We start from the raw sequence: 27,940 nt of genomic DNA on the forward strand, positions 1-27,940 counted from the left end.
AGGATACGTGCAACATCTTTGAATGGTGGCAGGAGAGGCTGCACGATAAATACATGCACTGTCTTAGCAGGTTCAAGACAGTTCGCAGCAGCCCCTGTTATACTGTCACCCTTGTATTGAAAGAACTGCTGTATAAGTATTTCATCTACCATTAATGTTGCATTTTTTTCATGTGCTTTCAGCAGTCTTGCCCTCCTTTTCATATATTTTAGGAAGCCCTTTTTATTTTGCTCCTTTAAAGGACTAACATGATGAGCACCACAGACAGGCTTGATTGTTTCGGTATGAGGCAACACTAACTTTCCACTGCTCCTCAAAAACTTGTAGCCGTGCGCAGTGGCGTAGCTAGGTCGTCTGGCACCCGGGGCCCATAGGTCTTCTGTCACACCCCCCCCCCCGGGTGTAGCCGGCGGAAAGAGGGGTGTCTTCAGACGTACATGACACCCCCCCCCCCCTACTGGCCCCTTGCACCCGGGGCCCACGGCCCCCTGGCCCCCCTGGTTGCTACGCCACTGGCCGTGCGGTGAAATAGTGTACGAAATGCTACACAACACCAAAAGTTCCGCAGAGTACCGAACAGCATTATTACTCTTCGTGAGGAGATGGCACTTCTCTTTGATGAACATCACAACGCCCACCTTTTCGTCCTCCAGAAGGTCTAGCTCCACTTGAAATGTCACCAAGAAGTGAGATCACCATTTTCAGTGCAGCCTTTCCTTTGTCCACTTGTTGTGGTTCTCCTTTAGTGCAGTGGTCCTCGACATTAGCCAAGAGCGGAACAAGCACGCGGAAATCGTGGATATGATCCGGGATCTCAAAACACTTGTCAGATGTAAGACGAGCACCACTCCAAAACACACGCACAGACATATCCGACGACACAGTCACTGACACCAAAATCTCGGGAGCATCTGCTGTCACATTGATGTGAGCAAAGATCATGCAACTTTCGCAAGGTACCGCTGTCCAAAACCTTTTTCCTCCTAGCTTGTGCAGGCGTGAACTGATGTCTTAGAGGCTGTTAACTTTGTTTTCTTGTTCCTCGTTCTTGTGCGCTAAAGCTGACTGCTTTAAGGCCCTTTGAAGCTGTTCGTTCTCCACACTTGTTCGCTTTGCATAAGGGTCTTCTCTCGACTGGCGAAAATCCGAAATATATTGTGGGCAGTCAGGAAAGGTCATTGGAATGGCATCAGGCGGAAGCCAGGTGAGCTTCATTTGAATCTCGATGGCCCGTCCGTCGCAGTCCGTGCATATTGATGTACGTAGGTGCTCGAGTTTGAAATGCCGTTTCCAAACCTGCGAAACAACCACCGCCGTCATATTATGAACACACCTTGACACCTGCAAAACTGTGACATACGCTTATAAATCTAAGTGCGAGATCTGTGAAAAGCGCATTTTACTGACCCATGAGCCATTCAACGAATGAATATACACACACCATCGCAAACGCACGCGAGCCCACGTGGTTTACACGTGTAAATAAATGGTCACTTGAAAACGTATTTATATAACAATGGAATATCGTAGTTTGCACTAATACACTTTCATTTTACATTGTTTATATAAATCATCACTGCACGAATTAAAAAGCGAGACTAAACTTACCAGCGGATCTTTCAGTTTTCTAACGTCGACATCGTCCCGTCGCACTGCCCGCTGCCATTTTTTTCCTTCGTTCGGGATCCCTTGGGAACCCAAACAGCCTGACCTTTGGCCCGTTGTAGCAGTTTCCTCTACAGTTTGGCACACAAAATCGGCCCATGACATCGAAGAAGCCGCACGTGTACACAGAGGAATAAAGGCAAGAAAGTGAACCACGTGCAGCGACGTTCTCCTGCGGTGTCTCGACGGCGCAGGATATGCGCGTCACTTGCGTCGCATGACGCGCATAATTTATAAACTTAGTTCTTCTATTCTTTTCGCACTTTCGAATTTCTGAAAATTCTTTTACCAAAATTCAGGCCCCAAATAGAAACTGCGCTTCCAATAGACACTAGAATTTACCTTTCTCTCTCGAATCCAACAAATTTCATTAAAATCGGACAAGTGGTTATCTCAGAAAATTGTTTCTGTGTTTTACATCTGTTTGAATAGGCCGCGTTGGAGTTGGGCCCGAGCTAAAACTTCCTCTTGACGCTTTGCTGTATAAAAAATGAAAAAAAAAGAAACCACCTCATCCGTCAATACAGCCGCCCCAGATTACGTCACGGTGGCACAATCACCATTGGCAAGGCTTCGTGAGCAGCTACCAAGCTACCAATGTGTTCCCTTTCGTTATCTTTCTTACCTTGGCGGCAGCACATTGTCTTGATGTCAGCGACGCGCTAAATCTGCTCGATCGTTTGCGTCATGCATCGCATCTGCGACAAAGCAAGCTTTCGGTGGCACACGTTCACTGCTATATTGACACTAAAGCTTTGAACTGCTTGCCTTCGAAAAAAAAAAATTACCGACGATTACGTTACTTCCTAATGCGAAATTTGAGCGCAGCAAATAAGCTGTTTCACCTTTTCGATAGATTGAGGCAAAGAAATCGAGCAACACATGTATGCGCTATCACAGAATTTTTTTTTAATTTTTCACACGTATTCCTTTAACAAAGACTCCACTAACAGTTCTTGACAGTCATGAAGGAAGCTTTGTGGTCGGAGAAATAGACTGATATATGTTCGACTTGGTACACCAATGCTTGATTCTCAAAGACGAGATCTATACAAGTGCCTCGCGAGGTTGTCACAGCCGGCTCGGGCGGTGCACATATACAGATCCGCCGCCACCGATCTGGCTCTCTGATTGCCACCGCACAGGGCGAACGGCAGCGGCAATTTCGGCTCGGGCGGTGCACATATACAGATCCGCCGCCACCGATCTGGCTCTCTGATTGCCACCGCACAGGGGTTGCATTGGAGGAGGAGCGAAGAAAGGAATTAAGTTCGAGCCGGCGCTTTGACAACCGGAGACTCGCAGGAAGAGGGGGGAAGGGGGCGGCGTGTACACCCAGCGGCAAACGATGGGGGCAGAAGCGCGCGCAGCAAGCGGACAACACGATAAAGGGAGGAGGGAAGAGATAGCAGCGACTGACTGATGCCGCTGACGCCGATAGTGAGTCAACCCCAGCTGCGGAGTTGGTTTCAGGGACAACGCCGCCGATGCCGACACAAACAATATGATACCCTCGCTTCCGCAGCGCTAAGAACCAGGTCTAGCCGTGGGAAGGTGGTCACGTATTCGTCGACGTGCCGGGGCCTACGTGAAATAACCGGCGCGTCGGCAACTGAAGAGCACCCTATCCGCCACACAAGAACAGGGGGGGGGGGACCCTTTCCTCCTCTTTCTGCATGGCGGCGACGGTGTTCTATGCAGTCACGTTATCTTGACTCTCTAGCGGCGTCAGCGGCATCCAGCGGTATCAGTCGGTCGCTGCTAGCGCTGGGGGGATGAAAGGGGGGCGGAGCTGGTTACGAGGCCGACGACAACGCCGACGACGACGCGAAACCCAGGAACGGACGCCAAAGAGCTGCGCTCTAAAACCAGCGTGCATTACAATCGAAAGCGGACTCGCCACAAGGAACATGGTCACGGGGCCATACTATTGATGACAGCCTCTCAAAAGGCTATGTGCGGTAAGGTTTGCAAGGATTGACTGACAGGCTAGTTGCTTTGTTATCACAGAAAGGACAGCGCTTCAAGTTGTTAGCGCAGTTTGTGTGTGGTTCCTCCTTTGTGTCCCATCTTGAAGCACTGTTCTTTCTGTGACTTTACAGATGTACTTTTTTGTGTCAGTTACGCCTTCCAAGAGCGTTTACTTGGAAAATATTTGTTCCCATGCCTCTTACAGAAGCATGTTTAATCAACATTTCTTCTCTCGACTGGATAATCTGGAGGACCGGCTCCAAACTCCTCATTTTGTTTAGCCACGTAAGATCAGTTACTGAAAATCTAATTACCGTAGCTTTGTTCATGATGCACACAACTTCTCAAGTTACTCCGCATGCAGAGCTTACCACCTTGAGCGCTCTAATGATAAAATGATATCCCCAATACTTGTATTGGCTTAATAGTTTTGTTTGGTGCAGTTAAAAGCAGCTGGAATACGGGTGGTGCTGAAGGCTTTTTATGAAGCAAGTGTGAAAGCTCGGATAGGTTATCTGGCGCAAATAAACTTCATGAGCTTAAGCACATGTGCCTAACCGTGCACTTCTGCCTTTATAACCGATACAAGAAGCACGTGAGCGCTACCATACATCACACAGGGTGTGCGAAAACACTGTGGCCTCTCGATGAGATTTCTGAGCGCTGGTGGCATCAGGCTCTGTTTCCTGGCATCACCAGGAATAAAAACAGCTGCCTCGAGGAAAGCACTGAATACATTTTCAGTATAACATATATTTTTATAACATATGGATCAGCGCGAACATGTACGTTAGAACAAAAATTCCTGAAGTATTGGGATTAGGGTTTCGCTGTATTTGGCTTTTGGCGGTGTATTTTGGCTGTCTAATGTTAAGATTTAAAGAGAAAATACTGTGCTTGTGCGACAATTAATGCTGACGTAAATATGAGCTTCGGCACAATACCCGTGTTGGAACTGGCCCTTGGACTACAGGGGTACATTGAACCACGAAGGGCTGGTTTCATAAATACCAGTAATTGAAAAGTGTTTAGCACTTGCATTTTTGGTATGTCGGCACCACTGTGCAGTCTTGGGGGCCCTTTTTACAACGAGCACTATGTTTCCGCTAATATTGAGCGTAACTATACAAATTTTTTTTTATTGGGGGGGGGGGGGTGCGGGAGCGTGGAGCTTTCTTTAGCTTCTAGCTACTGTTCCGAAGTTATCAGTTAGCCCAAGACGCGCCTGCACGTGTTTCTAATATCCAGTACGTTGTCACGGATTCTATAGTGAAGGAGGGTTATCTTATCAGATTGCGCACGTGAAGCCATTACTGGCGCACATTCTCCATCACATTTGAGGAGCCGAGATCGCGCTGCAATGTACGGACATTCCAATCTGATGAACCGATGCCATGATCCGTAGATCAGATTAAGAAGAAGCACTACCTTGCGCGCAGCCATCGTTGTCCTTTGAGTGTTTTCCAGCGAAAGCTCACCTGATAATGAGTTATAGTCGTGACTCACTCTTTTGGAAGTGTGTTCTTCACACCACTACAAAGTGACAGTATATAGGTGGTAGCGCAATGATTATCGTGCTCATCACATCAGAGACGTCTGGGGGACATTTGTACGGTAAAAGAGCACCCCCCCCACACACACAAAAAAAGAAAAGACGAATAAGCTTGCGAATAGAGGCGTCATAAGTTAGAGCACTACGGCGCTTGTTGATCGTGTTCAGGATGACGTGAGCGTTTCATTCAGCGTTTATTTCTGAGAAAATGACTTGAAGTTACGATTATCTGCATTACAATGGCGGGCGTAATCAGAAAAAAATTTTACGCATTTCATTAGAGGTTGGCTGAGTACTCTGTGTAGACTATGTACGATAATGATACCAAGAATACAACATTATTAGAGAATTTAATTCGAAAACACGTTCACTTATTAATTCAGTGTAGCAAAAAGGAAGTAAACCCAAAGTATAGCTGTGGAGGGCGCACATAATGGCTAAAAAACAGTCTTGTAGGTCTGTAGTAAACTTGATAGCCCGTTCGCGCCTTGGAAACAGGATGGGGTTGCTCCTGAAGGCAGAAAGTCTAGTGGGCAATTAAGCCGGCCAGTTGGCTCTCAAGTCTGCCAGTTGGCTCTCGCCGCTCAGAAATCCCGCAAAGGAGGCGTTGAAGCCAAGATGACACGACACTGTACGCCAAAAAATAAATACTTTTTTAAAGTGATGCTTCCTTTGCTTCTCCCTGCAATTTTTCCACTGGTAAATGTAAACACACACAATAAATTTAAATGCACGGCTCTTTTTTGTAGCTGCTCTAGTTTGGCGGTGTTAGTTTTTGTAAAAGGGTCCCACATCATTGCAGAGTAATCTAAAATGGGCAGCACAACAAATTTGTAAGCCAAGGGGTGAACAGAAGGGGAAAAAAGCTTAAGTGCTCGCCTGAGGAAAAAGAGTTTAAGTTCGCATTTGCAGTGAGAGAATTAATGAGTATTCCAGTAGAGATCATTCGAAATCCAAAGCCCCAAATATTTACAGTTACTAATTTCAGACAGGACAGCCTTATTAATACTTTATTCAAAGTGCAAATGTTTGTTTTTATGTTTTATTCTGACGAAAACCGTTCTTTCAACGTTTATCAGAATCTGCCATTCTCGACACCAAGAAGCAATTTTCTGAAGGGCACTGTTCAGCAATGCTTGATTCGATTTGGCATTATTTCGGAGTTCAAAACACAATCGTTGGCAAAAAAGTTTAATATGAACTGCAATACCTCGTACAATATCATTGATTAGGAGGGCCAGAAGTGGCCCTATCACCGAGCAGTGGGGTAATCCAGAATCCACCGTTACTGATGCAGACACACTGTTACGAATGGAAGCAAACTCTGCTGTAGGTTAGGCATGCATCAGTCCATTCAGTTAGCTGATTATTTTTGAAAACACTATGTAATCTATAAAGTAGTTTGTTGGGAGGAACTTTGTCAGGTGCTTTTGAAAAATCTATGAACATAGAATGAATTTGTGTACCATGGTTAATTGTTGTTGCAAAATGGTGGATTGTTTCTATCAGCTGAGTGCACGTCGAGAATCCTTTTATAAAACCATGTTGATTACCGGTTAAAAAATTATGGTTATCAAGAAAATTTAGCATTTGATTATGTATACTGTGTTGTAGTAATTTGCAAGTTGTGGATGTTAATAGTTGTTCATGTTGCTCCTTCCACTTTTATGTAACTGTAAAGGAAATAAAGGGTAAGGAAGGTTGGCCTCAATTGATTGGATTCGGTAGCGTTCAACATTTTGTCACTAATTATCATCAAACACATTTTTGCAATCATACCTCTGAGGTCAGAACTGCCTACAGTGGTACTGCTTAATGTCCCTTTCCCAAGCCCGCAATCGGAACACGTGAGTGTAACCTCATTCCATTTTCGGTGAATTGCGGCTGCCGCGGTTGACGATTGAACCCGCGGCCACTGCTTGAGCATACTGAGAATGCGGTGCAGGCGACGCTTGAGAATCGAGAGCCACTGGTTGGAAAAAAGGGAATGTAATACATTCCATCCTGATGTATTTGACTAGTTGTTCTTTGACGTGTTCAACAGACTTATTGCATGTCTACTTCAGTGTGATGGGCTCCAGTACTGAATATTATTTCGCTACTTCCACCTTTTGCATAATGTTCAAATTTGTGCTATGAATGGTGTTTCTCATGCTCCTTGCCTAGAATAATCGAACCTTAGAAAAGTAATGAATAAATAAATAAATAAATAAATAAATAATGCAAATTTTGACAACTGTAGTATCACCATGATCACGCAGTTAATGAAATTTCCTGCAGGAGCATGGCATAAACAAGTTATGGTCGCTACTGAATATGCAAGCAGTAGTGTTTTTGAGCCGTACGATGATTATAGAGAAAGCATTTATGCCTGCGTTGTGGAAACCTTAATAATAATAATAATAATAATAATAATATATGAGGTTTTACGTGCCAAAACCACTTTCTGATTATGAGGCACGCCGTAGTGGAGGACTCCGGAAATTTAGACCACCTGGGGTTCTTTAACGTGCATCTAAATCTAAGTACACGGGTGTTTTCGCATTTCGCCCCCATCGAAATGCGGCCGCCGAGGCCGGGATTCGATTCCGCGACCTCGTGCTCAGCAGCCTAACACCATAGCCACTGAGCAACCACGGCGGGTTGTGGAAACCTTGGCCAAGGTTAAATGATTTGCTACGATATTTTTCTCGTTCCGAAATTTTCGCTCTCCGATGTATGTCCAGCCGCTGCGGCGCCACGATCGACTGTCCTTTGTTCGGCACACTACAAGAAGGAAAAATAAAATGCTCGTTAGAAAATGGAATCAGCGCTGCTTTTGTTTTTTACCGTCTAACTGTAAAACGTGAAATGAACAATGAAGGAAGTTCTACGATATCTCTGTAATAAAATAAAACTCACGGGAAATAATTGCCGGCCACTCTTTAAAGCATGTCATGTGTGCCAGAGCCCCTGCGCTTGAATAACGCGAGCGCAATCAGTGAGTGAGTAAGCTTCGTACGTACGTACGTACGTATGTACGTACGTATGTATGTATGTATGTATGTATGTATGTATGTATGTATGTATGTATGTATGTATGTATGTATGTATGTATGTATGTATGTATGTATGTATGTATGTATGTATGTATGTATGTATGTATGTATGTATGTATGTATGTATGTATGTATGTATGTATGTATGTATGTATGTATGTATGTATGTATGTATGTATGTATGTATGTATGTATGTAAGTATGTACGTCAGAAATAACAGTACAAGAATATTCTGCTTTATTATAAGCAATGACCCCAATCATTAGGTATGAGAGCAGCTCCCAATCTTCGAAAAATTCATTTGGCAGTACTTAAGCGCGCGGCCACTGATGATCCGAGAGGATCACGCGAATTACTATAGCACACGTGCGGCCAGAATGAAGACAACCTTGAGTAAAGGAAATGGCTACGCTGTCTGTGTATGGGCCCACGTCGTCATCTGCTGAGCATGCACGCTATTTGACGTGTAGGCCATCCGTTCGATTTTGCATAACATATCCATGTACATATTAGAGGAAGAAGTAGGACGCCCACATATCGGTGACCGTAGAGGATATTTTTTTTAGCCATTCCTTCCGTTTCCAAGCAGCTCTAGCTGGAAACCTAGTAGTACGACTGGTTCTTTGTTGGTGCAGTCTGACACGTGTCGCCCATAGGAAAGTCTTCTGCTGCTCTTGCGCTTTCTCCGTGTTGCAGTTGTTGCCCAGTGGGTCGTGTGCAGCCCGTGGTATGTATAGTTGGGGAAGTGTTTCCGTGCATATTTGGCATTGAGGAAGGTGAAAACAAGCCGGCGTACCTTAAAAAAAAAAATTACTTGTGATAACGTTCCGGATCCCACATGAGAGACTTCTTGATGATGAGCATAAAAATTCGACAGAACTGTCGCTAAAGTACGTCGTTTAACGTGACCGAGAGACGTAGCGTGTAGAGGTTGCAAGGTATCTACCATTGCTCCGGTTGGGAATGATTTGTCACCTGTATGCTCCAGATGCACCGGTCACGTTGTTGAGACGACTATTTTGTCGTTCGTAGTCTGATTATAAACAATGATACCGTGTTGGAGCGGAAACCTTAACAATACTCCATTATTGGTGATCGGTATTTGTCTTTATATTTAAGCGTGTTCCGTGAAGACTGGACGACATACCGTGATAACCTCGATTTCATAGTTGGCATTGATGGCCTCGACAGTCTATTTGCGCACGCAGCATTTGGGGAGCTTGCATAAATACCGTTCTTGTAGTTATCGCCATACTTCACTGCTGAAACTTAATCTAGAAACACTGCTTACCTTCTTGTTTAGCAAGTATAGTATACTCTATTTTCTTTTTGATACCTTACATAATAATCATATGACAGCGATACCTTGCATCATTAGTAGCATATCAGTATAGGAGACTTGGGGAAAGCACTCTGCCTAGAGAAGCAGTACGGTTCAATGTTTTCCTTGTGCTAAGCGACGTCGGAGAAATGTTTCGCAAATTAAGGAGTTCATATGGGCTCACCTTATGCCAAGATCGGACTTATGAAAACTCTGCGATACTTGCAGGAAACCATGTCGCGAAGCTGTTGCTCACGTTCGACCGCCACTTCTGACGACACTTAAGTACGCGCGTGTATTCACCTCGGCGTAAAGGGTTTCTGGCGCTAATTACGATGGCACCCCAGTTAAATTTATGGCAGCAATGAGCGGATTCCTTAGGGGGCTGCATGCAAAGATCTCAGTGCGTCAACCTTGGGATGCACGTTGAACAACAATAGGCAGTCAAAGTTAAACAGGTTTCAGGATCTAGAATTACGCATGTTGTATTTATTCCACTTTTGAATACTATAGCACCTGACGATGCATTGGCAATAGTGAAAGTACTGAGATCCAATTTGCTATTTCATTTGGCTCAATAAATCTGTTTTCACGCCGACCACAGCGTCGACCGTGTGACTTTCAGCAACGGATGTGAGGCAAGCCCACGTGCATATATGTTTAGGCTGTTCGCGCTTTGATTGGCCAGGCATGTAGGTCACACTGTACACGTTAACATCTTCCATGTAGTGAACGTTTGAGCAAGAATGGCGCGTTGTACTTTTTTAAACTACGTAGAGGTCTCAATATATAGTGTGCAACATCAATTAAACATCTTTGCAACTGGCACTACCCCCCCCCCCCCCCCCCACTCTCAAGTAGGTGCGGTTTACACAATGCGCAGTCAGTAGGTTATAGGATGCTCTGTGGCGCACTGACGTCGCGTCGCGCTAGGGCGGATGGCGATTCAGCTAGAGGTGTTTCATCATCATACGAGACGTCGCACGGCGCCTCACATATTCACAGAATATTGCGTTCTAAGTCCGTTATACGAAAGAAACGTATTAAAGAGGTTTAACTTGGCCATAGGCATATTACAGCTTTCTACGGGTGCACCTGATACAGGCGTACACAAAAGACGCTGGTGCGATTTTATCACATTGACGTCACCTGCTGCATGCAGAAATATATTGCACTTGTCAATGCGAACGAGGGAGGCCGATACCTTTATTGGTACACATGGGAATAACGCCCACCATTCCCCATAAAGACGCATAAGTACGCAAAAGGAAAATGAAATAAAGAATATCTCACCGGCGTACATGTGAGATACACCTCTCGTTCAATTGGCAAACAAGCAACCACGTCAAATGAACTCGCGCAGGAAAAAAAAAGCAGGAACAACACTGCCAAACTCTAAAAATGTTTACACCCTTAAGGTTGTTTTCGTGTCGACCTGGTTAACTCTTACCGTTAGGGCCTTACAAAAATTTATGGATGATGCAAGATAGTTCTAACTAGACGTGCGATGACAGAAGACGTAGTTGAAAACTCTGTAATCATTCTGACAGCCTAGGGAGCACAGAGATATGCGACAAGAGAATTTATGCGGGAGAGATATGAAACTCTCAGGTCGAATATTTTTGTGCGCCCAAAGCTGTCAGAATGATTACATTCTTTTCAACTACGTCTTTTGTCATCTCACATCTGGTTATAGCTCCAGTGTCGTCCTCTATAAATTTTGGTAAGGCCCTAACGATAAGGTGTTATACCCGTGTCACACGGGCAACTCGGACCTCCTTCAAACTTTCTTCCGTTAAAGGACCACAAGGAAGTTTCACCTCAAAGGAGTTAGCCCCGTGTTACACGGCCTATAAGCGAGCTTTTGAAAGCTGCCTCTGGGGGCCCATTAGGCGCTGCTCACCTCGTACGCAGTCGTGAAAGAAACACGTTAACTATTGCTAAAAGGACTTGGGAAAGACGTGAATCATTCATTCCGCATGCGCGAGACGTGCGATCGCGCTGACCAAAACAACAAAAAAAGGCGAAGTCAGGGCAAACGCAGCAGCCATTCCGAGAACGCCCGGTTCGAGAGTCGAATGTAGCTGCTCAACTCAAATATCTTTGTCAGTGCTGAAATACTTCATTATATGCAATAAAAACAGTTATGTTTGCTGGTAAAAGTGAAATTAATAAAAATGAGGGCGATTTCTTGACTCAAAATTCAAGCATGCTGGGAACAAGAGTACTCCCTTCAGTCTGCAAGGGAGATCGTCCATCTCCTTTCGCAAGGAACTTCCTTAAAGTTCCTTTGCTAAAGGACTGCCGTGTGACACGTCGCGCATCTCCCTCGAGATAAAGACGTCCCTGGTTGGAGGGAGTTAAAAGGACTTTAGCCGCGTCTGTGTGACAGGGGTTTTACACTCTTAAAACAGTTGCACCCTTTGGGGTGTATATTCGCCATACAATGATAATTGTCATTTGCCTTGCGTGCATTTCCTTTCATTAACGCTGAGAGGCCGATACTTCCAAGTCACGAATGGCATGCGCGCTATAAGCATGACATAGCATTCTCATCAGGAAAGTAACGAGCGCCGCGTTTTCAAAAAAAAAAAAAAAGGGAACGCAAGCAAGACTGATGACGATAATCGTCATCTGGCAACTACAGACCCCGAAGCGTGCAACTGTTTTTAGAGTGTACCAGTGTGACTAGAAAACACCCTTAAGGCTGTAAACATTTCTTACGGTGTGCAATAACATGTTTACAAAGGAAAGTGTAAAATAAAGATTGCTATAGTAGAATTCAACTGAAAAAAAGCAGCAGTTGGCAACCAAGGCACACGGACCGCGCTAGGTTGTGTTACTTCGCGAGCCAAGCACAGAATCAAACAAAATCATCCTTATGGGGCCTTTTCAAAATGGCGTCGTATTTGATACCTCCAGGGCGTCTGTTGTTCTTGAAGAGTCTTTTTATCGGTGGAAACGGTGAGCTGTCCAACAGATACGGACAAAGTACATGGAGTCTGAGCATTTTACTCTTCAAAAGTCTGCGGTACAGTTCGTTTGACTGCCGAGCCTGCTTTCCTTATGAAACTTCACTGCCAACTGAAGTGAAATTTGAAAATAAATAGTTACAGAGAAGCAAGCATTTTATTTCAATAAAGAATTAGGCTTTCAACATTCCACTAAGGTCTGTAAGGGCCTAAAGGTCTTTGTAAATAAATAATAAGAAATGTATAAATGCCGCATGCTACTTGATGTTTACTAGCTTTTATAGTACTGTTTCCGTTTATACACCCCTTACGTCAGACTCCTATGGGGGCCTGTAAGTACTTTGTAAATAAATAATTAGAAATAATTATAATAGGCAAAGGAAAACGTGTAAAATTACGCAGTAATAATTTTATTTTTCTGGTTACCACCATATTTAGGTAACGGGAAAATTTGAAGTACTAATCATTTGCTGCCTCGCGGAGGGACAGTGGCTGGCGGTTGTGAGGCCGTCAGCGGGCCTTCACCGTAGAGTTAAGTTGTATCTGACTATAGTAACGTTTTTTGAATTAGCTCTGGAAGAATTATAGAGAAACATATCTTTGCGGGACAATCACAGTTCTATTGGATCCCTCGTGTACTGCTCTACCAAGTTAAGTGCCAAAACCGAGTCGTATTGTAATTTGGGAACTTGCGTACCCATGCGTGGCCGCCGGTCCCATATGTACAATCGCGTAGAGCGCAGGATACTGTGGTTCTAGGCATACTGCGCCCCGCAGAGAAGTGGCTACGTCAGGCGGCTGTACTGATAACTGTAGAAGCGCCATTAAAAACACACGGAATTGTTCTGCACATCCGGCGGCATTTTCTCTGCTTCCTTTTTAAATGAAAAGATGTCGATTCATGAATATTTTAATAAATAACTGCGACATTTGTTCATTTTCGCTTTTTCTTCCTGTTTGGGTCTTGCCTTGGCTATCTCCCTTAGTAGATCGCTTAATGTTTCAATCCCTTGCGATTCTTGTTTACAGTTGCCAATTTTGCACGAAGAATGCTGCACAAATCCCAGACGAGGTAACGGGTGACAGTCATATTGCTTTTTGGTTTAAGGGTTATTGCAAGCTTTGATGATGGGTGCTGTCTCGCATAATTTTATTTTCCATCTTTTCTAACCCCTATCGCGGGTATATGGTCCAGAGGATCTGCCAGCGTCGCGGCGAGCCGTCACGCGATGAAATAATGAAGCAAAAGGAAAAGTTAAATGCAACTGGCGTTTTCTGCGGCCGCAACTCATTCCACGAGCATACAGACCAGCTGACCACGAACCGACTCCCTTTCCTGGTCCCTGGCTCAGTCTAAACAAGGAAGGCTGAACTAACCAAGCAACAGCGATGCGCGTTACCGTTAAATAAATGGTGAGAACTGAACGCTCCTCGAGTTAATCGCGCGGGGCACCGAATCGACGACAAAACTGGCCTTCACACTCTAGGAGATGCCGATAACTACAGCAATCCAAAAGGAGCGAAAAAGGCAGCAAAGCGTTGACCGCCGAATAGCTGCCAAGTGTCAGCATTGATATTGCGCTGCGTTAGAAATGTGTGCGAGGAGTGGTGGCGTGGGCGGGGATGGGGGGGGAGGGGGTATGCCACCTTGCCTAAAGATAGCGGGACACCCTGTTTGCAATACGTTGGTTATTGTATGGTTTAGGTGGCAATTTTGGCTTGTTGATGATTCATTGAAAGGAGTAGACACGCAGCGCGTTGCGCACAAGGACAAAATAAAAGTGACAGGATAAATTTGGCGCTATAGTGTGCACTGTCACTTCTTTTGTCCTGGTGTGCCACGCTCTACGCTTGTACTACCACTCGTGTGCAGTCAAACAATGTCACGCAAGTGGCCACAGTTGACAAGCTGACTCGCGAACAGGTTTCATCAATATGAATATGGCATCTAATACGCAGCAGCTTTTAATAAATACAGGCTACGACGACATGAAGGCAATGTTCCCGTCTGAAGCTACAAGTGAGCCACCCAGGGGACGGCGCTATGTCGATACAGTATCGGCAACAGTAGTTGACTTCCCTGAGCCTCCATCGAACAGCGATCTCGAGAATAACAGCGTCTGGGTCGACGCACTCTTCAAAGAGCTTTTCTGGGTCTTGAAGCTGCACGGCCTTCCTTTCTCTGGCTCCGGACATGGAGGACAGGTACGTTCCTGCAATGTTATGGCGGTGGCTGCATATGGCGCATCTGAGCGCGGCCTCCCGGGCCCTATCTTGAAAGCGATCTGCGGTGGGGGACAGAGTCTGGGTGCGCCGAGAGCGGATAGCTTCCCGCGCGCTGTGCATAGAGTAACATAGTAAACGCTAAGAGTGACCACTCGAGCCGTTTCGCGCCCGAAGTCGAGGTTCGCCTGTTCCGGCAAGTGGCCCTACATGTTTGCCAAGGAGGTGGCTGCGGTCATGGCTTGCAGTTTGACAGGCGGCACGACCCAGCATGTGCGAAGCCCACTCAGACCCCGACGCCAGCATACCCCGTAAAATACGCCTGAGGTTCGTTGTTGGGCTCTTCTGCCAGCGTCTGACACTAATGCTTCGTCGCCGTTTCATGGTAAGGCCGGAGGAAGTTCTTTTGCACGTTGTTAAAGACTGTGTTTCGTTGTGTTAATGTTGGCCACATGAATGAGTGACGGTGGCATGACGGCATTGAACCTTTAAACAGCTGCTACCTATTTCTAACGATGAACCTAATTTTGCATTCTTTTTTATTGTGATCGCAATTATATGGACCCACCGAGCGAATTTTCGCCGTAGTCGTCGCCGTGACATTTCGTATACATTTAGGTATATGTATGCCAAATGTCATGCCGTGCTATATGACATGCGGTATATGCGGGTTATATTGCCACCCCAACCTTTCACTGAAGTTGCTCAGACAAGGTCTTACATTCTTTGCAGCGCACAAACAAATGTCTCGAAACAAAACACCGACAGCGCATGTCTTTTATCTTAATACTTCTCAGACTTAAATATTAAAAGTGCGTTACAATAGCCGAGCTCAAACCTTAAAGTTATGTAATTTTATTGGTGCCGCCGTGGACACTACCTCCGGGCTCGGCCCAGGAAGGAGGTTTGAAACAAACCTGATACGAAAAGGTCATGGTAAAGTCGCTAAGAAGTACGTTGGCTTCAATTAATAAACATAAATGATATCGTATGATGACAGCATACAAACAGAGGAGCCCAAATACAACAGTTCGCTTTGACTTATTCAGCTTACGTTTACTTCAATTCTTGCTGCCGCTACAGCGACGAGTCTAACAGTTCGTGCAGTATTTTAAAATGCTGCTATTGCATTCATTACTTCAGCCTTGTCGCGAGACTGTGATGTATTTTTTATTATTATTATGCGCAGCAGTGAGTGGCGATGCCAGCGATAACTGCGACGGAACAATTGCGAAGTAAAAAATATAGGCAAATGAAACGGTTCGTTAAAAAATGCGGCCTATGAACGCATGCCAATCAGAGCAGAAGAGTTTATGTTGATTTATGCAAGAAGGTTGAGCACAGAGGCTTCCGAAAAATACTGTGTACCATTTTTCCGTAATAATAATGGCTATTTCTAATGCCCTGCACGTGCAACATTTGTAGTAAGGCAATAATGCGCGCTGTCTGAACCTTTGTACCATGCTTTGTGAGCTCGAGCGTTGTTGGCTGTTTTGCATTGGGCTTAGGATACGTGTTTTCTTGTTTGAATTGTGCGTGGAGTGCTTACCGTAGAAAGTTTCTTGTTTCTTGCCATATATAATCGTGCTTCTTTGACAACCATTGTCGTTGATAACATACAATAATACCACAGATAGTCCCTGTGTAAGGTAAAAAAAATATTCAACACAAGAAGGAACGTCCACATTTAAAATCTGAACGCTCCAGTATTTCTTACCTTGTACTTCTGTCATTCTATGTATTGCAAGGAATATCCACTATTCTTGACTCAACCTACACTTTACAGCCAAAGGACAGTATGCAAATTCAAGGGCATGTTTCCAAGTATCAGAAGACGATTACAAGGTTTCGAAGAGAACAGCTGAAGATCCCCAGCACAGTCGAAGTGCCTGATTCACTGTTATGCCAATATCTTGTAGCCGTTTAGTGGGGGTCTAAGTGGATTGCACATTAGAGACGACAATGTTGGCAGATGCACAATTGCTTATGCAGCCATGTTAGTTTCGCACGCAACCATTCTTATATCTTTGCTACCTTAATTCATTCTCATTCATAGAAGTATGCACAATAAAGAAAGTCATATTTATATTTCCTAAGACAATCCCATTCTAAGCATATCAATTGCTAGCTTGCTTGTGTAGATTTTTCTAAATTATCTGGATACTTTCACAGTTTTGTGTGTGCTGTTAAGCTTGTGTAATGTGTATTGCCATCACACCATTCATTTCCATTATGTTCCAACACTTGCATTTCACAGTTCCCTCCTGGTCACATGTCTCTGCCACATTCTCACAATTTTGATGCAAGAATTATTTTCGTGCTCTTGGTTTTCCAGCAAGCTGATGGATATTAATGGAACATGACGCATTTATATATGATGCTCTTTTTGTAAAGTGCTGCTTCCTGGGCAAGTCGGTTTGTACGGACACTTGAGAAAATCAGCGAAACAATTGAGACTCGAACACAACAAAAAGTCTGCTAGTACAGCGTTGCGATGTCTCTTATTTACGTCATGTTTGCGTCGCACTACTTTACGCTGGTTTTCTCAAATTCTGCTTTGGTGTGGGTTATTTGAAGTACAATATCACAAACCATAAACTTCTACTTTCTCATTAACAGTAGGTATGATTTTTGCGCTTAGTTGCACCTTGAATTGTAGCGGATAGCAATTTAAATAAAAGTAACATAAATCTAAGCAGCTTTGTCCGCTAAACATCGCAAACATGTAAACAGCGGTGCAAGTACCTGCGTGAAATCGCTGGATGATGCATGCAACGTTACTGGTCGCAAAAATAAATAAATAAAGAAAAAGTCAGTGTAATTGTGGCCTCCGAGACTTGGCGATGCGTGGCAGCCATCTAAGAGGCCGCCGTTCTTGCAGAAGGTGAATATAGTAAGACAATCGGCTTCTGAGCGCGCGATCGCAGGTTCGAAATACACCACCGTCAAGGTTTTTCATTCCGAAATTATAGCTTTTTGATACATTAATTCCACAACAGCGATTCGTATTACGTGACAGAGTGACGGGTTTCTTCGTTGGGCAGCAACAGAAACGCTTACTCTCAATTCTAAATTCTTAATTCCCTTAAAAGATGCGCCATGTTTCTCCCATCGTGAACGATATCGAAACCACGTCACAATGTTTCTTCAAGGATAGCAACCAGACGCATTAGCACCATGCGACACAAATCCACTGGATCTGAGCCGATTTTCACACAGCACCTTTCACACCAGCTTTTTGGTGAGCTGCGCCAGGCATGTGATTCTCTACAATATCAATATCAATATCTCGCCGACATCAATCACTGAGCATGCGCCACCGAGTGTGCAGTAAGCGAGATTAAGCGAGGAAAGTCAGTGTGCAGTAAGCGAGGAAACAATTCTCAGCTTTCGTAGGCCCCGACGGGCCGGGCGTCTCGTCTCGGAGGCCATGCGCGTACTTCTGCGCAGTGCCACTAGATGGCACAGTGCGTCCAAGAAGAAACGCGAGAAAAGCGCTCGATTGCCGCGTGACGCGCTTGTCAGCGTTCGCACGCACCGGCACTCCATGCGTTTCGGAAGCTTCGCGCGGCGTCACTAAATGGCGCTGAGTGTTTTTAGGGAGGCGCGAGAGAGGAGTCCCGCTATAGTACGCGCATCCTCCATAATTAGTTTAGACGGTGGCGATACGTTGTGTAGGTACATTGATTTAATGCTAACGCAATACCGTCGACAGTCATCGTGAGATGGCTTAATACTGTAATTTTATCTCTTCGTTTGGCCCAGTCGAGATGTGGCCCCCGCGGCCACACTCGAATAAGCCACCTAGAGCTGTAGCCCAGTGGCAGCGCGAGGCGATTGCCGCCGGGCTAACACATTGGGTGGTGATATGAAAGATACATTATACATGTGAGCTTTGTTGTCCTCCCAGTGGTGGCATTCATAAAACACTCGAAAAAAAAATGGCTGTGGCTTAGGTAAGGTTAAGCCCAGGATGCGAAGCATACTAGCCTTTATTTTAGTTGTTGAACCACTGTTTAGCCTGGTGAACTGCTGTTGCTTGGCTATATTTGGTTCGGCTAGACGAAGAAACAACTCATGCATTACTTCTTCGCCTTCAAGAGTGGAACGCGACAGCGTTCCCGTCGACCCGCCAAGGGGTGTAAGACAATGGGCTACAGGGCAGCGACTACGCGCCCCGCATTGGACGCGGTGAGCGTCGAGCAAAGCAGCGTTCGGCGCGGCAACGAAATGTGCGCCTGAGCAAGAGACGCACGCCTTAGAAACAGCGCGTTTCTAAGGCAACACCGCATTCACTAGAGGCGCTTTTGTACCGCTTTGAAGCGTTGTACTCGTGGCTCAGTGGTAGCGTCTCCGTCCCACACTCCGGAGACCCTGGTTCGATTCCCACCCAGCCCGTCTTGCAAGCGTTGAGCCAAAGCCACTTCTCCTCTGTCGTGACGTCACGGTGTCACGTGATTTCATGGTCACCGCCGCGCCTGAGGAGCTGGGTTGAGCCCTCGTAATATGCTTCGCATAAAAAGCGATAAAAATTGGATAGCGCCTTGCTATGCGAGCACGCAGTCAGAGCTCGAGCAAAAGCTTGAAGGTGAAGTAATCGTAGCGGTAGCGTGGGAGAAGACAAAGGAGATTCCCCCAACTGACGTCACCGGAGTGCCGTTCGCAGCACGGACATCGGTCGCGCACGAGACTGTATACGCTGTATACGTTGCTATCACGTTCAAAGCTTCAACCTTCGTGCGAAACAGGCCAATTAGTTTTCACATAGCAGACTATACAGGGTGCGTTTTTTTTTTTAGCTGCACAGAATTTTTTAGAGATTGCCCATGGCAGACCGCACAATTCTAACCCTTGCTCTAAATTACTCGATGAGGCGGCCATTACTTCTACTAGAAGTCAAAATGTTCATTTTATTATTTAACGTAATTACGCTAATTAACTTTTAATTTATTAATTTACGCCAGATATTTTAATCTACGAATCATGTGTGCCTTTGTGGTACAAATACAGCATAGGTCCACAGGAACTAAATAGAGTAACAGAATATAAATATCTAGGACTAATATTTACTCAAGATTTGAGATGGAATGCGCATATCAATCAGGTGTGTAGCAGAGCAAATAAAGTCTTATGGGGTCTCAGGCGAAGACTGTACAGCGCAACTCCTGAAGTGAAAAGCTTGGCATATAAAGTATTAGTAAGGCCAATTATTGAATACGCTAACATTGTATGGGACCCACACACTGTAACCAACCGTCATAAATTGGACAGAGTTCAACGACTCGCCTCCAGATTCATATTTAATAAGTATCGGCGCGTGCACTCTCCTACAGAGCTATGCAGACGTGCAAACCTATCCGCTTTAGAACTAAGGACTAAGTTTGACCGGCTGAAATTTTTCTACCTAATTGTTCATAACCAGGTTAAACTTAATTTCACTGATTTCTGTATAATTTCACCAGATCAACGCTCCAGACACAAGCACAGTTTATACATACACCCGCCAGTTACACGGAATGATATATTCAAGTATAGTTTCTTTCCTAGGGCAATCAAGGAATGGAACGAATTACCCAATTCACTTGTCACATGTTCCTCTGTCAGTGCTTTTACTGCTGGTTTAGAGAATCTTATTTTTCCGGATATGACTGCATCATAGCATTTGTTTCTGATGCGCATATTACGAGTGTTTTGTCTTTGATCACTGCATGTCACTTTTTACAGATACTGCTATTGTTTTGTTCTTTGTTCAACATGTACCGATATTTTGTATATGTGTTGTATTTCTATCCACTCCTGTAATGGTCCATCCTTGGACTGACAGTATAAATAAACAAACAAACAAACAAACAAACAATGTGTAGCCCCTGAGTTGGCACTCCGTATCCACATGGAACGAAGTCGCTGGATAGCACCAGCTCCGAAATATTAATTTTCAAAGTGTCCATCCAAACACCTTGTTGTTCCAGTTACTTATGTGTGTCAATGCACAAAGCAGTGGTTTCCGAAAAGAGCAACTGGAACGCCAAAGGATTTTGTCAGACACTTTGAAAATTAATATCTCGGAATTGCTGCGGTTCAGAGAATTCGTTCCAAGTGTATGCGCCGTGAAAACTCAGCCGCTATAATTTGTCGATTGAAATACGTGGCGTAAAAATGAAGCAAGACATTATTTAACGTAATTACGTTAATTATTCTATTGTTCATTTTAATTTCTCGTAGAAGTAATTGCCGCCTCATCGAGTAATTCAGATGAAGGGCTAGAATTGTGTTATGTGCCATAGGCCATCTTTAAAAAATTTCTTTCAGCTAAAAAAAAAGCACCCTGTATATCACGTCAAGCATCAATATCACATCAACATACCAAGCGCATGCTCTTGATGCGTTGATTTATAAGAAGCACGTCTTGTAAGGGAAGCTGATGTATCCAGCTTTATTGTGCCTTTCGAAGTAAGATTCATTTATTAAATAACTTTCTGTTGTCGCAGTAATAGCCGCATTATTTGGACTGTCATACACGTTGACATGATAATGCAACTTTTATTTTCTGCGTTACCCGTAAAAATTCAAACGTCTTGCGTTTTGTTGTAACCTGCAGGCTTTCCGTTCTCTTGCACTATATTGGTTGATGCCTAGATTCATCCGTTACAGCACGTGCAACGCATATATACTGTAATACTTCGCATGGAAGTGCAACCTTCGTGCGCTTCCTTCATGGTTATTGATCAGTTGGTTTATTTTCATGTTTTCAATATAGGCGGCGTTCGTATTCGCTTTTTCAGCCACGTTGAATGACTCACTGATGAAAGCGCCGGACGAGACGAAAGAGCCATGTTATGCCGATGAAGCGCATAGAAAGACTCGGATCGTAGCACTTGCAGCCAATGACGTATCGTGCAACACGTCATATATACATACGCCATATATAAACACATAAGGCGACCGTAAAAGCAAATAAGTTGTGCGAATAGCTGAAACACTAAATTATTACAGAAAACGGGAAGAACGAAACGAAAATAAACCTAATACATGTCCTTACTAGCGCTCTGCGTCCTTCGCCAGAAGCTTACCAGGCAATGAGGGCAGCCATCATGACACCGCAAAATGTATTTTAGGCCACTGGAAGCCAGACGAAATTTGTGAAAACAAAAGAGAGAGCAACACAAGATGGTTGGGAGGTTCCTTAGAAATATGTCCAGTTTGCTAGCCTATTCCCTAATGATATAGTGATGAGCGCAAATTGGAGCAAGCAACGAGGCAAGAGCGAAGAATTTACATGCGTCTTAGACAGCACATCGTGTCTGCAGGCGAGAAATGAAGCCTGTTACTTGGACCTAAAGCGAAGCAAGCGCCCAATTAATATTTTTTAGGTATTGCAGGTGTTCGAAGTGTACAGGATTGTCTACTTTTAGGACAAACAAACACCTTCTTAAAGTCTAGCGATTGTAGGAGCACGATTGTCAATTTTCGATAAATTGATATATTTTGATATAATCATCCACGCCTTGGTTTTTTCTGTAAAAGGTAGCGAAAGGGTGTAGCCGAGATACTCTTAACCTCAACATCCCTTCAGCAACCCTGCGGATATTTTTTGTTGCATTTTGTACCATTGTTCTTTGAGAGCTTCTGTTTTTCTTTTCGGTTTTATGTTCTTTGTGCAACACAAGTGCACCAATACTAATGCGTAGAGCTGTTCATGAGCATGTACTTTCCCAAGAAGAAATAAATGAAGTGAAATGAATCAAATATAATAGAGCAGAAATTAGGCAGACGAACGTTTCGTTGTTAGATTTTCGCATTATATTTCCCCACTGAGTGGCCGATGACACGCGCAGCGCTTATACACACACAAAAAAAGGAGACACTGCCCCCAGCTAGCAGATTATCGCCCGATATCTCTTGCTTCTTCCTGCTTTAAGCCACTTGAGCATATCGGTGCTAACTACGTAACCAGTATTCCGCCAGGCAACAACCTTATTTCCACTTTTAAGCATGGCTTCGGGAAAGAGTTTTCCACGCTGGGACAACTAACCACAGCAATTCAGTTTAACTAGCGTTTCAGGTGAATCTGAGGAAACTTACGTAATTTTCTTGGACTTTCAAGAAGCTCTTGATCTTGTTTCGCTCCACAAATTAATCCTTTAACTCACACTGGCCTCCCTCACCTCTTTCGTAATAAACTGGATTTCCGCCTAGTTAGAAAACCACGTCCAATCTGTTTCCGTTAACCGTCACTGTCGCAATATTTACCGGTTACTTCCTGGCTACTGCAACGTGCGCTGAGACCACTCGTGTTCCTGCTTTAAAATAACGATATAGTTACTGTTGCTTAAGGTTCAGTACAAATTCGTTTATTTGCAGACGAGTGCAATTTGAATAACGAGATTGTTTGGCGAGAGGATCAGGAACTTTTGAGCATTTCCCTAAAGAACGTTTACTCATGGTGTGAAAAATTGTACATGAGGCTTAATCATAAAAAAAATTGTTTGAAAGCAGATTACCGAAAAGATAAGTAAGTTAATGTTTCCTTCTGCTTTTTCTACTCATCCTGTTGTTGAAACTTATGAATCCATATACTAGGGGATATTGTAATAACTAACAACCTAAGTTGGAATTATCATGTCTCTAACATATGTGCTGTCTCATTGCGAAATCTTTGTATTCTTCGACGACATAAACTAAAACAGGCGCCTCCCGAAACTAAACTTCATGCATACTCGTCACTCATCAGACCTAAGATCAACAGCCTTGCTCTGTCTGAGATCGTCACACAAAACACAATATTAACGCGCTTGAGATAGCTCAAGGGAAAGCAATTCGGTGTATCTTTTTGAGTATCGTTAAACCGGCTCATCCACAACTTTCATGGAAACGCATGGCGGCCAGACATTGCAACATCGGATGAAAGTTCCGAGTCTTTACGCTCCTCATAACGAATTCTCATTGTGCCTTACCCATTTATCCATCCATTAGTACCATGGCAAACCTGACATCATCACCCCGAATCCTCAACTTCCTATCACGCATGAACTAAAGATATTAAAAGTTCATTTTTTCCTCGAACTATTGGCGAATAAAACATTCTACTATTGTGATTCATATGCAGTACAGATTCTTTTATTTACTGATGTCACACTTCTATAGTTTGATATTGATTTGTTTGCGTTCTAAATATGTTCGATTCCTTTTCTACTGCTTGTTACGCTTACCCCTCCTGCTTGCGCCCAGGTAGGTAAATAAATAAATAAATAAATAAATAAATAAATAAATAAATAGAATAATAAATAAATGAATTAATTAATAAAGATTAGGCTGGCGAAGTAGAAGAAAGGCTGAAGTTGCGCTGGCTTGAGTACTGACGAGGCATTCCTCGCCCATGTAAATGACCCTGCAAAAGATAGGTAAAAGGGCTCGCATAACCGAGATTGAGTCCTCGCTCAAGCATTACCGAATCATTTCTTCCTTTGTAAATGGACGGCAAATACAAAAACAACTTGTAAGCTCTGTTAGTAAATATGCACAATAAGAAAAAGACTTACACGTAGAATTTTCATCGGAAGCTATCCAAGTGACGCGTAAGCATTAGCTACTAATCACCTGCTATTTCGTTGTCGTATGCTGCTGTATTTGGTATTATGTGGAGAAACGCCGCGAAAGAATCGTTAAACTGAGAAGCGTGGTTGCAACACCAAAATGTTAACTGAGACCGCCAACATGAGACGACGAAGGAGAGGCGAGCAGTAGCTATGTTCAGTCATGTTATAGATGTGGACGTGGGATGAAATGACGAAAGAGAGAGAGAGCAAATGATAATGGAAAGCAAAGGTAGGGAGGTTAACCAGGACTGAGCCCGGTTGGCTAACCTACACTGCGGAAAGGGAAAAGGGGACGGAAAGATTAAAAGAAGAGAAAGTCCACTGGGGATATCGTTCGGTCACTCAGTCCGGATCACAGACGCTGACTCAGTCCACTAGCCTTCAAATATCGCAGCAGAGCTTTTGTGGCCTTTTGTAGCTGCGATATGCGAGGCCATGGTCCCAAGATCTTCTTCAAGGTGAACGGTGTTCTATTCAGCTGATTGAGAGCTGTGCAGAGGTCATGTCTTTCGTTTTGAAAAGATGAGGAGTAGCACAGTAAATGTTCTATAGTTTCCTCGGCACCGCAGGCATTACAGTTGGCGCTATCAGTCATTCCAATCAAGAAACGTATGTGCATTGGTGAATGCGACGCCCAAGCGTAAGCGGCACAGCATTGTTTCCTCATTTCGCAGATGTCCTGGTACCAGCCGCAATGGCATAGAGGGATCGAGGCAATGCAATCGTTCTTGGGTGAATTGAGGTGTGTGCCATTTCTCTAATGTCATAAGGTGTGCTACCTTGCGGCCTTGCTACCTTGTGTTGGGCTGCGTCGGTCCGCGATAAAGGTACAGAAACAAGGGTTACTCCTTCGTGTGCTTTCCTAGCAGTTTCTTCAGCGAGGTCGTTGCCGGAGATACCGCAATGGCCAGGCAGCCACTGAAACATGACGTCGTGTCCTTTCGCTATCATACGATGGTGCATTTCTCGTATCTCCGACACTAGTTGTTCACACGACCCGCGACAAAGAGATGACAGAAGACATTGTAAGGCCGCCTTCAAATCGCAGAATATTGCCCACCGATAAGCGGGTTGGTTGTTCATGTAATCAACGGCACCTCGGAGGGCAACAACCTCCGATCCGGTCGATGTTGTCATGTGAGAAATCTTGTATTGGACGCTAATTGATCGTGATGGTATAACCACGGTGCCGGTGGAGCTGGTCTGAGTGGAAGAGCTATCCGTATTGTTGATGCGCGACTCTCGCGCGTCCCGATGCTTTTCCCGCAAAGCGCGTCTCCCGTAGTGCGGCTTCGCCGCGTGACCTGCGTGATGCCCGTGGCGGTCGATGTGGTTGGGGCGCAGTGCGGGAGATGGCGCGAGTGTCGCGCAGCTGCGGGGTGACTTGGGCGCCGGGAGACACGGAGCTCGCTCTCTTTTTCGGCGGGTCGGCTAACAGCGAGGACGTCCCGCGCGCCGACCCATGCTTCTGCGAGACCGCCTCGCGTGGCCGCATTCGAACGCGCCACTATTCGCGTGACCGTAGACGCGAACGACCAGGCGTTGGGATCCAGCATGGGGCGAACATATTCGCTCGCTTCCGGTCGCGCTGAGTCGGACTTCTAGATTTGTCGCGCGACGATCGGCATGTTTTGTGGATAGCAACTCGGCTAGCAGGCTTTGATCTATGAAAGGTGCAATAAATGCCCTTGTGATTGTTTGATTGATTGATTAGTAGAGTTTTTTGGCGCAAGGGCCAGATGTGGCCAAAGAGCGCCAAGTCGATGATCAGTGCTTCTCAATGATTTGTGACTGTTAAATGCGAGGAGTAATAAAACGCGGCTGTATAGTGGCCTAAAATATTCACTAAAATGCGCAAAACATGCATGTGGTGCAATGAAGATGTAAAAGGACCTAAAATTTATTCGCTCTAAAGTGCGTAAAACAAGAATATCTACATATTAAAAATGACAGTGATTGATCGTTTCTCCGATGACAATAGATGTTCCACGAGATAGGGATGATCAGTAAAATATGTAGAATCTGTAGCACTAGTGCCTCAGCAAGGCCTTGAAAGCAAGGGCTGGGAGACACGTGCTCTAAATAATGCTTTCGTTGCAGCTACGACCTCCTGGTGGAGGCCGTGCTACAGGTAGCCTGGCCAAATCACTTGTAAGGTGTCCGTTTCAGTTAAGAAGTTTAATACTGATTGAAAAGTAAAAAGGGGTTCATTGCTGAGAAAGAATGCTGGATGTAACGGTGTGTGTTGGAGATAAGCAGAGGGAAAGTGCTTTTTTCTTTCTGCCTCTATTTCTGTGCATTGTATAAGAACATGGATAACTGTAAGCCTCTTGCCACATTTGGTACATGTCGGAGGTTCGCTTCCCGTCAAAAGGTAGGAGTGAGTGGCGTAAGTATGTCCTATTCTTAACCTACAAAGAAGCACTTCCTTATGTCTTGCTGTTCTTTCAGACATCCAGTTCCCTAATTTTGGTTTGATAAGGTGTAACTTATTCTCTACTGCATTATCCCATTGGTCCTGCCAGTGCTTCCTCAGTTTGTGGCGTAAGAATGGCTTAAGTTCTGTAGCTGCTATGGGTTTATTCACATCCGTTTCATTAAAGACGACTGACGTTGCACTTACGTCAGCAGCTAGATTACCTTTTATGCCCCTATGGCCAGGCACCCAACATATGACTATGTTTTGGTTGTATGTTAAGCCTAGGCATAGTTCTGTGTATAGATTATTAAAAAACGGGTTTTTATGTTTTCGAAAACTCATTAAACCCCTTACTACGCTTAATGAGTCTGTGAAGATGATTGCCTTATTCAGGTTTTTATGTCTGATGTGCTTTACAGCTGAAAGTATTGCGTACGCTTCAGCCGTAAAAATACTTGTGTTGGGATTTAGAGTACCGGAGGTGGAAAAAAATGGGCCAAGAGCTGCATACGCGACACCTGCAGATGACTTGGAAGCATCTGTATAAAACTCGGCACAGCAGTATTTCGCTTGCAGTTCGAAGAAGTGTGACCGTAAGTGTGCCTCTGGTGCATGTTTTGTTATTTCGATAAAAGAGATATCGCATTGCATGGTCTGCCATTCCCAAGGAGGTGGCAGGCGAGTGGGAGGCATAAGGATATTTTCTGGGATATGGATGTCTGTTTCTTCTGCCATTGCTTCCAAGCGCAAGCTCAATGGAGTTCTAATACGTGGGCGGTTAGTGTAAAGTCTGGAAGTGGACAGGTCGCTAACTGTGGAATGACATGGATGCTCGGTGTCTGATTTTACCTTCGTGTAGTATGATAAACTTAGAAATGTTCTGCGTAGATGTAAGGACAATTCATTGGACTCAACGTACAAACTTTCAACAGGGCTAGTTCTAAAGGCGCCTGTTGCCAGTCGTATACCGAGGTTGTGGACTGGCTCGATAATCTTTAGCGCACTCTCTGTTGCGGAGTGGTACACCACGGCTCCGTAGTCGAGGCGTGATTGTACGAGACTTTTATACAGGCTCAGCAGATACTTCCTGTCACTGCCCCAGGTTGTTCGAGAGAGCAACTTGAGGAGGTTCATGGTCTTGAGGCATTTTTCTTTAAGATATTTTAGGTGGGGAACGAAGTT

At 44.5% G+C, this 27,940-nt stretch overlaps 1 protein-coding gene across 3 annotated transcripts in view; it reads left to right on the forward strand.

Moving 5' to 3' along the window:
* LOC135902744 (uncharacterized) overlaps positions 1 to 27,940 on the forward strand; it is a 63,943-nt gene that overhangs the window by 13,761 nt on the left and 22,242 nt on the right. For all 3 annotated transcript variants that reach the window (XM_065432963.2, XM_065432964.2, XM_065432962.2), the window contains exon 2: positions 14,499 to 14,725. In XM_065432963.2, coding sequence (XP_065289035.1) covers positions 14,499 to 14,725 — 227 coding nt within the window. The remainder of the gene's footprint in view (positions 1 to 14,498; positions 14,726 to 27,940) is intronic.

The sequence above is a fragment of the Dermacentor albipictus genome, chromosome 2, assembly GCF_038994185.2.
Source record: "Dermacentor albipictus isolate Rhodes 1998 colony chromosome 2, USDA_Dalb.pri_finalv2, whole genome shotgun sequence".
Taxonomy (NCBI): domain Eukaryota; kingdom Metazoa; phylum Arthropoda; class Arachnida; order Ixodida; family Ixodidae; genus Dermacentor; species Dermacentor albipictus.